Source organism: Saccoglossus kowalevskii, chromosome 3, assembly GCF_978046115.1.
Source record: "Saccoglossus kowalevskii chromosome 3, keSacKowa6.1, whole genome shotgun sequence".
In the NCBI taxonomy this organism is placed as follows: Eukaryota; Metazoa; Hemichordata; class Enteropneusta; family Harrimaniidae; genus Saccoglossus; species Saccoglossus kowalevskii.
Window position 1 is genome coordinate 36,830,130 of NC_140643.1, and position 12,550 is coordinate 36,842,679.

Genomic DNA, 12,550 nt, shown 5'->3' on the forward strand with positions numbered 1-12,550 from the left:
AGAAATGTACCTAATACTCAAGCAGCCAATGTTACCAATTTATCCAGTGATCAGTCCCACGTACTGAATCATAATGTTACTAGTAATGTACCTAGTACCCAAGCAGCCAGTTTTACCAATGTTACCAATTTACCCAGTGATCAGTCGCATGTACTGAATCATAATGTTACCAGTAATGTACCTAGTACTCAAGCAGCCAGTATTACCATTTTACCCAGTGATCAGTCCCATGGACTGAATCATAATGTTACCAGTAATGTACCTAGTACTCAAGCAGCCAGTGTTGTCAATTTACCCCGTGATCAGTCCCATGTACGGAATCAAAATGTTACCAGTAATGTAACTAGTACTCAAGCAGCCAATGTTACCAATTTACCCAGTGATCAGTCCCACGTACTGAATCATAATGTTACAAGAAATGTACTTAGTACTCAAGCAGCCAATGTTACCAATTTACCCAGTGATCAGTCCCACGTACTGAATCATAATGTTACTAGTAATGTACCTAGTACCCAAGCAGCCAGTTTTACCAATGTTACCAATTTACCCAGTGATCAGTCCCATGTACTGAATCATAATGTTACCAGTAATGTACCTAGTACTCAAGCAGCCAGTATTACCATTTTACCCAGTGATCAGTCCCATGGACTGAATCATAATGTTACTAGTAATGTACCTAGTACTCAAGCAGCCAGTTTTACCAATGTTACCAATTTACCCAGTGATCAGTCCCATGGACTGAATCATAATGTTACTAGTAATGTACCTAGTACCCAAGCAGCCAGTTTTACCAATGTTACCAATTTACCCAGTGATCAGTCGCATGTACTGAATCATAATGTTACCAGTAATGTACCTAGTACTCAAGCAGCCAGTATTACCATTTTACCCAGTGATCAGTCCCATGGACTGAATCATAATGTTACCAGTAATGTACCTAGTACTCAAGCAGTCAGTGTTGTCAATTTACCCAGTGATCAGCCCCATGTACTGAATCATGATGTTACCAGTAATGTACCTAGTACTCAAGCAGCCAATGTTACCAATTTACCCAGTGATCAACCCCATGTACTGAATCATGATGTTACCAGTAATGTACGTAGTACTCATGCAGCCAATGTTACCAATTTACCTAGTTTTCAGTCCCATGTACTGAATCATAATGTTACTAGTAATGTACCTAGTACCCAAGCAGCCAGTTTTACCAATGTTACCAATTTACCCAGTGATCAGTCCCATGTACTGAATCATAATGTTACCAGTAATGTACCTAGTACTCAAGCAGCCAGTATTACCATTTTACCCAGTGATCAGTCCCATGGACTGAATTATAATGTTACTAGTAATGTACCTAGTACTCAAGCAGCCAGTTTTACCAATGTTACCAATTTACCCCGTGATCAGTCCCATGTACTGAATCATAATGTTACCAGTAATGTACCCAAGCAGCCAGTGTTACCAAATTACCTGGTGATTAGTCCCATGGACTGAATCATAATGTTACCAGTAATGTACCTACTCAAGCAGCCAGTGTTGCCAATTTACCCAGTGATCGGTCCCATTCACTGAATCATAATATCACCAGTAATGTACCTAGTACCCAAGCAGCCAGTTTTACCAATGTTACCAATGTTACCAATTTACCCAGTGACCAGTCCCATGTACTGAATCATAATGTTATCAGTAATGTACCTAGTACTCAAGCAGCCAGTATTACCATTTTACCCAGTGATCAGTCCCATGGACTGAATCATAATGTTACCAGAAATGTACCTAGTACTCAAGCAGCCAATGTTACCAATTTACCCAGTGATCATTCCCATGTACGGAATCAAAATATTACCAGTAGTGTACCTACCCAAGCACCCAGTGTTACCAATTTACCCAGTGATCATTCCCATGTACTGAACCATAGTGTTACCAGTAATGTAACTAGTACTCAAGCAGCCAATGTTACCAATTTACCCAGTGATCAGTCCCACGTACTGAATCATAATGTTACTAGTAATGTACCTAGTACCCAAGCAGCCAGTTTTACCAATGTTACCAATTTACCCAGTGATCAGTCCCATGTACTGAATCATAATGTTACCAGAAATGTACCTAGTACTCAAGCAGCCAATGTTACCAATTTACCCAGTGATCAGTCCCATGTACGGAATCAAAATGTTACCAGTAGTGTACTTACCCAAGCACCCAGTGTTACCAATTTACCCAGTGATCAGTCCCATGTACTGAACCATAATGTTACTAGTAATGTAACTAGTACTCAAGCAGCCAGTGTTGCCGATTTACCCAGTGATCAGTCCCATGTACTGAATCATAATGTTACCAGTAGTGTACTTACCCAAGCACCTAATGTTACCAATTTACCCAGTGATCAGTCCCATGTACTGAATCATAATGTTACCAGTAATGTACCTACCCAAGCACCCAGTGTTACTAATTTACCTAGTGATGGCAATAAAGGTTGTACAGAGCAGGAGATTGAGTAATCTTAAGTGACCCTTTAACCATTGTCACAGGAGAAGACAATTCCAATATAAAGCTATTATTTGGTTAAAAAAACACAGATAAGGCACCCCGAAATCATTGCTCTTGTCACACTCTTCCGGCCATTCCGGGGTTTCAAATAGTTGAGCCTACATAAAATAGGCTGGTGTCATTTATGAATAAAGGGTACAACGTTGTGGGTATTGTGTTTGACAGTAAACAGTATCGTTACTAGTGTCATAATACAACAAGTTATGAACAACCAGTATTTTTGTTTATATAAAAGTTTCTGGGGCTGGTCACCCTATATCAAAGACATACCCACAGTGCCTGTAGAAATTGTACCCTCTATTTTTTATCATTGCAACCATGATTGCTATATTAGAAAACTTTACTAATACAACTCGGGTATTCCCTCGCACGTGTTGAATTCCGGTGAATACAGTTGCAGAAAACTTTTCGTATCAAGTTCTATTCCACTAATCAAGCAAAACTATAGTATCACGAGGTAATAAAACAGGAAGACCGTTGTCATTAGTTAAATGCAAAACTTCATCAAATAAGTGAAGAATTTCTAGACTATTCGATGCTTCTTGTAATATGTTGCAGTGCTCCACATCAGTTACACCATATAACAAGTTCACGGTAAATCTTGTATCGCTAGCGTACGCGTAGAACCGCAGCTCACATACATCAGGTTTTTCTCGCGCGACTGAGGTTGAAAAGTTTATTTTTCTAATGACAAATATTTATAGAAACACCGCAAAGTTCATATAAAAAGCATATATTAAAAGGAAATCACGTCAAAGTTGTATTGTTTTATATGAGTACTTGTTAAAAGTGACCAATAATCCCCTCGTGCTTGGTATTTTTATATACTAGTCACTGCAATGAAATAATTATCTATAAATACCAGCGAATGTTTCATGTTTATAAATGAAGAGCAAACCTCATTGCGAAAGTAAAAGTATCGCTGTTGGCTCAGAAATTTTCATAATTTGGCGACAGGTTTCAATTTGGATAAAACCTTCATACTCGAGCTCTTCTGGATTAATGAAAAACGTCGACCGAAGCACGGCAGCTGTTTCTCTCAACTGATGTTTAATTAAATCAGATATTGTGCACAATACGGATAATAAACCGTTTGTGCAACATCTTTCGAGTATTACAAACAATAATTAAATTGTACAATTTGTACACCAAAAAAATAGGTAGCGTACATTATACTAGTAGTTAATTATGTTGTAGACTATGTTTGCTTATAAGAGTAGAATATATATATTAACATTTAATATACATATAATATAAAACTATGTGCTTGGTTAAACATTCGAATGTCTAAACTATATCCTGTAAATGTCACTACATAATTAAGGTGGTATCATTATGCACTTTGTGATTTCATCTGCGAATACACGTATTTCTGTTCATTAAATATGTCGATTGCATCTTTATATAACTTTAAATCCCAATAATTACGTCTCTCAATTTCCAAACGCTCATACTCCGTCAACTCAGTGTGGTGCGAGTTGGCATTTACGTGAACGTAAACATTGTTGTCTTCTATGTTCAACATGGATGTCAACATTTCCTGTGATGTATTCCAGTATTCCAACAACCCAACAAAAGCCATGTGTTTCCTAAGGTTTTCTCTGGCTTGTAAATAGTGTCTTTCTTCAACCCGTGGTACTTGTAATGGGTCCCCAGTATGAGGCGCGTAGTCTTCAAATGAAGCATCAATATTTGGGAATTCGCCAAACAACAGCAAACGGACGCTGTAATTGTTGTTGTCTTGGTGAATAATATTCTCTGTTCTTTTCAAGAAATCAGTCAAATTCGAGCTTTGTTTAATAAATTGTTCGCTCAGATCATGCCCTTTGTTGAAAGGTCTGTGTTGTTTCATGTAATAATAATTGGAAACAACCCTCGAGATAGGATGTCGTAACCATGTCACATACACAAAAGATCGATATGGATAGGCATAATTATGAATCCCGTATGTTCGTTTGGATATAAACAATGTTTTAGAGCTCTCGTTTACCATTTGCCGTGCAATCGTCGTGAATTGACAACAGTGGCTGACAGTGATACCGACTTTATTTCTCCTCTCTTTCTTCAGATTTGGAGCTTTTGACAGCACCTCTTCAACAGAAGTACCACCAGCCTTTGGAATGTGTACAAATCCTATATTCGCGTCTTTGTAAAGAGCACTATGATCTGTATATGAAGTGTCGTTTTTATATGCGAGATAGAAATTTCCAAGTGGTTCTCTACCATGTGGTTCTCTTGGCGGACACTCCCTTAGGATAGCGAATTGTTCCGAACATAGCTGGTCACTGAGATCACGTTGTAGTTCTCGCTCGCAATAAGTAGGTATCGGTGTATATGAATCCCGTCTTCTTCGAGACTTCGACCTTGACAGCGAATAAACACTGCTAACAGTATTTATTTTCCCCATACACAGAACAGTAACTATGAAAACTACTAACAAGAGTACCGTGAACAGCAGTTTATATTTTGCAGGCATGGTCAAGCACGACCTGTTTCGCACTGAACTGAACTGAACTGAACTGATATATAACTAATTATACACTGGTTTTAGCTGATAATTCTCTGCTAGCTGACGTACAATGTGACGTCACATAGTCGGTTCATTCATATTCGTCAAGCCGATTATATATTATTATTTTACTTATTATTAGTTTTCTGTAATTATTCTGGGATTCTAAATCTCAAGCTCGAAATACGCTAAGAAAATAGTCGGACAGTCTAGCATCGCAGAAATTTAAATTGAACGTAACCATTGTGTTCTAAGAATGAAATGATATGACAGCTGGAATTCAGACTAGTCCAAGTGGCCACTGGTAATTAAGTCATTACTACTCGTGGTTTATCTTTAAATTAATTATATATTAACATGGTACGTATGAAGCATATCAGAATTATAGTTTGCGTCAATGGCCACTTTATCAGTACTTCTTAGAATTAGCTCAGTTTTTATATTTTTAGGTGCGCTGCGAAATCCGTAAGGGACTCATCTTAATGTTAGCAGTGGGAAAAATGTCTTTTACTGAAGTCACTTAAGTGGGATATTATTTACTTAGTTTATTAGTGGTTATTATTATTTTTATTTCCCCTAAACATTTCATTGTTACAGTATTGCATACTTGAAACACACACACACACACATACAAACAAACAAACAAACAAACACAGAAAACATTTGCTCTAGAATGAGATTGTATTGTATGAATTACGTGGACAAGATAACATGGCTTGAATATAAATTTTGGCGATCATATGGCTAGATTCGACTTCAAGCCTGTGTCTTTACCCAGGCGTTATTTGTTTACTGATGTACTGCCCTTAGCGGTTCTAGTTATTATATACAGCTGTGTCACAGCGGCACAGAGGCAACAGACTGGAACCCTGTCTACATGCTTATGGCGACAGTAAAACCTCTATATAAATAAGAACTCTAGAACTGATGAAAGAAACTACCGTTCAGTCGGTTTTATAAATTTTGTTTTCAAAATGCTAGAAGGTGGAGCAACAGCTCGTCTAAAATAGACTTCCATGCAATATGGTTTCTTCGGTGGGTATTACTCAACTGAAAAATATATTATCCATGTACATATATAACAGATTACATTAAATCTGCAAAAGGTTTTCTAGTGGCACGGCATTTTTAAAATTGGTGCAAATAACAAGTATTCAGTGGTTCAGTCGTAATTACCGCCGAGGAAATAGTTCAGTCTGTGAATTAGGGAAAGTGGTTTTCCATGGGGACATTGTTTTGCTATTTCAAATTTGAAAGACTTTACTCTATGCGGCTGACACCGCTATGATAGTATCCCGGCAAAAAATCTACAAGAATTATTAAATACTCTTCGCTGTGAGTATACAAGTAAATTGCCGTATATAGTTCACTGTTAAAAAAAAATATTTTGCCAACACATAATCTACCATATTTTGGAAATTGCGGGTTTTAAATTTAGTTATAACGATCAAGATTTAGCAGGACCCTATTAGAGATAAATTCGAATACTATGAGGTCATTACGAGAATTCCGCAACGTATGTGCGAAGGCAGTACGATGATTGTGTCGACCGACGCTTAGAGGAGGACAATGTGTTGCGACGCTTTATAAAAGAAATATAATCACTTTCAAGACGATCATTACATATCTGTACTACGAGTTGGCTTAAAATCACTGTAAAGATTTGCCCATCCTTTCTCCAACTTTGGTTTGTTACAGTGCCGCTGCCAAGATCCTTGCATGGGGATTGAAAGTAATGCTGTTGTCATAAATTTATTGAGAGGAGGATGATGCAGCGAAACAAAAGAATATTAGAATGCGACCCCCTAGAAGGAGCACTTCAACAATGTTCAGCAGTTACATCTCGTCACAAAACTGGATATTGAGAATGGCAGATAAAAATAAGGTTATAATATGCCATATCTCAACAACTTCCAGATAACCAGCTCCGTTTAGGGGCTGGGGTAGCTTTCTACTTACCTTTTATAGGGTGTTTTGAACCTGTACGTAAAACCAAAGAAAGAACTTTACTTGGGAGTCCAATTTTACTTCAAGAGAAAAAAGTCAATTCGTGCTTTGTCATCATATCGTTATATGACCTATGTGCAATTCAATATTCTTGCATAATTGTAACAAAGCTTTCCCTCGCTGCCGTTACTGTATTATCCATCCATGATCGTGACATGTTAAAGAGCGACTTTGCTAATGCGCAGACCAACGAGTACAAATTGAAAGGTTGCCAAGCTTTAACTAGGTAATGTCTTTGGTGACTGGAAGGTATTGGAGGAACCATCGACGGCAATTAGCCCACGTTGCGATTTCCATTAGAAGAGCGCATTGGATTGTGGGAAATTTACTGTTTATCAATACAAATGTCGCACATGCGCGGTGTGTCAACCACCGCCCTTTAATACGCCAACTTTGGAACTAATGTCTTGCCATGTCTTTAATCATCTTCAATACATTAATATACCGGTAATCAACATCATAATCGCTATTAGGTGCATGATGGTGAAGCTGATGTGCTACAGCACTGCCCTGAAGATCGACCAGTAAGTCAACAATCTAGTCTATTATATAACCAATTGTGAGGGTAGTTCTACGGTAAGATGGCCCAGGGGGCACTTGAATTTGATCATGGGTACCCATGGTTTTTTATAGAAGCCTCTAAAGTTTAAATGTGCATACACATATGCAAAAATGTAACCCATTCCAAGACATGAAAGGCAAATACTATTTGCGAGGGAATTCTAAACGTGATGGAGATTCGCCGGTTGGTACGCCAGTAAATTTCAACAAAATTAAGACGTGGAGATTACCTCGCTTTTATCTTTTTCTTTTGAAAAGACATATTTCTAAAAATGAGCCCCGAGACAGGAATTGATAGTGTGTAAGTCTATAATGTACAGCTTGTATGCGATAAATACTGAGTATGCAATATAGTATGTGTGCATACTAAGTTAGTTATGTTGTCATTTCAATGAACCATCAATACAAATCATTATTTGCTTTGTGCTTTCGTGCACTGCACTTTTAAAAATTACAAACTGATTATAGAAAAATTACACACTTGCGATATCACCATGGTTATACAATGACCATAATCAAATGGGAGAAGCTGTGTTTTGGTTTGGCAATGAAGAATGCTGCACATGCGATACTTTGACATTCTTCAATCAGTAGTACCAAGCGTTGGCAGCATGTCTTTGGCTATTGGGGTTCTATAAAGTACGCCATCAACGGCAACTTGAACTGGTTTAAGTTGCCTTTTGTGTACTCTATTTGTTTTCCATGTTATTACGTGGGTAAACAGTCCCTCTATCATAGATAGAGGGATTGTATTGGGTGTAAATTTTTGCCTACAGTATGCAAAGCACACAATGCAAATCTTTTTATTACCCTGTCTGTATGTGTGCCAGTAAAGTGTACATGTCTTCACACCAATAAATTTCAAAAACAAGTTTTTACAAATATTAGATTTCAGTGTAATTTCAGATGGACTTGGTAAGTTTGGGGTGAAAATTTGTGCATGTTAATTACCTAATTTTAACAGCAGTTAGATATTTCAGGCAAGAATTAAACTGATAATCCACAGACCTGATTAAGTTTTGGGCTTATTAATTGCCTCAGTATATAAAGCTTATTTTAACCGTTAACAGATATCTCAAAACTGCTTAGATTTGATTGAAACTTGGTATATAGGTGATCTGTAATAATAAATCTACACACCTAATTGTTTCCTGGTTGTAGTTTGTGCAATGTAAATTGCATAATAATTAGCAAATTTTTAGTTTTTTCATTGATCTGCCTCGAAACATGGAAATATATAAGCTCTCTGATTAATTTTAGCACAGAGGTCCTATTACTTTCCATGGTATGAGTGGACATTGTGGTACTTACAGGGAAACTGTGAGCCTTTTATTTACTGTAGATGTGTTAAATGTGATGTGGATTATGCACAAATAACATGCAATACTAAAGCACTATCACAGCTCCACCCCACATTGTGTTGTATGTGGGTCTCCTAATGTAAAATATATTTTTTGTTTACATGTAATTTTGGTACTGTCTAAATGTGGAATAGTTTAGCAAACTATACTAGTATATAATCTAGCATCTTTCATTGCTTCATCTAACCATATTGGTACACCATATAGCTACTGTATATCACATCACAGATCATCTACTGTAAAATATTTTATTTTACCTGGAATTAATTTTCGCTGAAAAAGCTTTTTGGGTGTTTTGTATGTAATTTATTTTCACTGATAATTGATGAGTTGAATGTAAAATAAAAAAAGGTATATACACTGGACGTTATTTACACTGAATCGATCCTTCAGCAAAAGCAATAATTAATTCCAAGCGAAAATAAAGTAATTTACAGTAGTATATGGATAGGACAACTTAAACAAAAGTGTAAATCTACAAATGTATTTTATTTTAGTTACAGTTGTTTTTCATGTTATGTTTCAATTACTAATTATACCATACTGTACACAAATAGAGCATATTTAGAAGATTTCTCATTTTGGAAACCTATAATTTGACATATTTAGAATCTAACTAAGAGTGAGAAAAATTTAAATGTAAGTGTTTGTTTTAGTGGCAGCTGCTAAACTTTACTCTGGTCCATTCCTGTGTTGAGTCCTTTATTGCGATACATTCCACATTTTCCTAAAGGCTGCAATAAAAAAATAAAAGAGAAATGTCACAAATATGCAATGTACAATGCTAACAGATACTCAATAGATCTGATACACCAGTAGCATTATAGCCACTTTTAGTCTAGTCCGATACCGATACCATGTTTTTTACTATATACATGCATGTATATATTGTTGAAAAGACACTCACTTCTGAGAACTTCTGTGACCTAGCATGAAAACTTGTTGGCATTGTGTGGACACTTGGAGGCATGGAGCCATATTTGGAGTTTGTTGTTCTGTACATTGGGTGTTGTGATTTTGTGCCATAACCTTCAAACCAACCTGTACGTGGAACAAAAAAAAACTTTATTAGAAAATAGATCTGTCACAGACACAAAAATAATGTAAGGGTATAAGAGTTATCACTAGTGCCATAATGTCAAATAGCATACCATTATTTATAGGAGAGATGATACTCTAGCGCTGAGAGTGTACCCACTGTGGGAGTGTTTCAAGTTATACTTTGTGAACAAACAATATTTTTTCCACCCACCAGTCATACTGTTCAGATCTCTGTGCTCCATTTTCGGAATTATAAAAATGTGTAGTGTGATCAATGTAATATTGCTGAATTCTAGATGTGCTACAATGCATTTAGACACTTCTCAACTCAAATATGTATATAAAGCAATTTACAATTAACACACAAAAAAAGTTCACCAAATACATGGAATATATGCTGCAAAAAATGGTCAAAATCATGTGTTATTTTTGGAGGGTTTGGACAGCTAGCATCTCAACAGTACACACCTTCATCACTTTGTTGTGGTGCTTCTATTGTTGGCCTTTCCATACAGGAAAATATTGGATTACCTGGACTAGCACATGGAGGCATGTTTTCTAAATAATAAAGAGAAATTAATTAGTGATAGAAATGAACTTGCCAGTCTACAACCCAAACTGAACTACATGTACTTATTATGTAAACATACCAGTACTCAGTCAATTATGTAATTTATGTGAGCTATCTTTAAGATAAGCATGGAAGCCAAAAAATATATGTACTGACTGAAGACATGTGCGTTCAGTTTGGGTTGACGACCAGACTTCATTTAAAGAAAATCACAAATCATACCAGGATTGTCAAAACGGTCAGGAATATCATGTGTCCTGTAGAGGTCAGACGTTTTTGCACCTGTTAATGAAGCTGCATTGGTATCACAAGCTTGTTCTCCTGTACGTTCTTGTGGGTACTGTGAATCATCTATTACCTGTGCAAAAAGATAACAAAAATTATCAAGAGTTGTATCATTTTTTTTAGCTAGAGAAATAATTCAGTAGTTCTGGACAGTTAAGTATGCAGAATCCTGCTCCTGCACAGCATAATTTTTAGTCATGAAACTATGGAAATACTAATTATCTAGTATTTGCAAGAAACTTCCATATTTTAATATTAAATGACACAAATGACTTTATACATGTGTGTCCATGAAGACATAATAATTTATATAAATTTATATATCTGGGGTTCATTTGAGGGGAAATAAATAAATGCAACACAATTCGTGATATACAATACATAAAAGATGCTCATGGTAGGTCATGAAGAAGAATTGTTATATCCCAATGTGAATGTCATATTTTCTTTCATAAAAGTCAAATATTTTCTCCATATTGTCAATTTCATGTACCAGAGACATCACGTCAGGCATTTAGCCAGCCACCTGTCTGCCTGTCATTTCAGACAGTACAGTACTTGATGTTTTATATACAAAATTTGATTTGATAGGCTAGATTTCTACAAACCTATCAACATTTGAGCGAAAATGTCTATTTTTTTTTCAAAATACATGTAGCTATAAATAATCAACAACAAATGAACAGACCAGCAATTACTACCTTCTATTTCAATATAGAAAAAAATAGAATAAAATTCTATATTATTATATTAGTACCGTAAAGATAATGTGACTTTTTTTTTTGGTTAATAAAGGTTTTAGACAAACACTTTTTATTTTCATAATGAGGTACTGACAATGCCGAAACCTTCCTAAACTACATATCAAGTTTATGTTCACAGACATCTTGATCAGTGCATGGAGCTAAAATATTATATTTTAGCTCCATGATCAGTGTCATAACCTGCCTAATCACAGTCCCTGTAGAGGGACTGTGGCCTCATCAATGAAAGTTTAACACAAAAATAACGCCATTTCGGTGAAAAAAAGCAATGTTTCGCAACATTCCAAATGTACTATGCAAAGACAAATCACGAGTTTTACGTAATTTGCTGTAATGGCTGTATTAGACCGGGTGTCTACCTGAAATACAATCGTTGCTTTTACAAGAGCGTCGGGTTGGACAAACAACGTCACTTTTCGTGTTTCGTTGCGTGCAAAATGAAGTAAATGGATAATGTCGAATGTATTACATTTGTTGTCCCTTTTCAGCGTTTAAAAAAAACATCAACTTTGTCTTACCTCGTGTGGCAAAGTCAGCTTATTTTCGGCACCAGCCATGTTGAATGTTACTAAAATGAAAAATTTAGAAATCTAGACAGTATAGACAGCTCACGTTAGAACGGCTCAACAAATAAATATGGCGAATTCAATGTTTATCGGGCGATTTATATGCGTCGTTGCTATGTTGACCAAAAGATAAACACGTTGGGTGACGTCAACCTAAGTAGTTCGAAGGGGTCAGTTGTTTCATATATCAAGAACGTCAGTTTGAAGCAGCTTTGCATTCGTACGTCTTGAAGAATTAGGTATATTGTTTTATTTATGAATAGTTGATTGATAAATAAATAAATCGGAGTGCTTTGAAATATTGCATATATTTGAATATATAGTTTATTAAAATCCATATT

The 12,550-nt window shown here is 36.1% G+C and overlaps 1 protein-coding gene across 2 annotated transcripts; it reads right to left on the reverse strand.

Annotated features, from left to right (window-relative positions):
- Positions 1 to 9,452: 9,452 nt before the first annotated feature.
- LOC100378844 (piercer of microtubule wall 1 protein-like) lies at positions 9,453 to 12,339 on the reverse strand. 2 transcript variants are annotated; one of them, XM_002741149.3, is made up of 5 exons: positions 12,162 to 12,339; positions 10,877 to 10,952; positions 10,492 to 10,581; positions 9,890 to 10,023; positions 9,453 to 9,716 (listed from the first exon to the last, which is right to left on the reverse strand). In XM_002741149.3, exons 1-5 carry the CDS (start codon positions 12,198 to 12,200, stop codon positions 9,648 to 9,650), a joined length of 408 nt encoding a protein of 135 aa, XP_002741195.1. In that variant the 5' UTR covers positions 12,201 to 12,339; the 3' UTR covers positions 9,453 to 9,647. The 2 variants fall into 2 exon arrangements, with proteins under 2 accessions (XP_002741195.1, XP_002741196.1); XM_002741150.3 differs by lacking the exon at positions 10,492 to 10,581 and having other exon boundaries at positions 10,817 to 10,952.
- Positions 12,340 to 12,550: the final 211 nt, after the last annotated feature.

What these genes read in the sequence shown, in the direction of transcription:
- LOC100378844 (XM_002741149.3), bottom strand. Translation starts at nt 12,200, where the DNA reads ATGGCTGGTGCCGAAAATAAGCTGACTTTGCCACACGAG. An exon ending in CAATGCAGCTTCATTAACAG is followed by an intron (nt 10,582 to 10,876) that starts GTGCAAAAACGT and finishes TTTATTATTTAG; the next exon opens with AAAACATGCCTCCATGTGCT. An exon ending in ACCACAACAAAGTGATGAAG is followed by an intron (nt 10,024 to 10,491) that starts GTGTGTACTGTT and finishes TTCCACGTACAG; the next exon opens with GTTGGTTTGAAGGTTATGGC.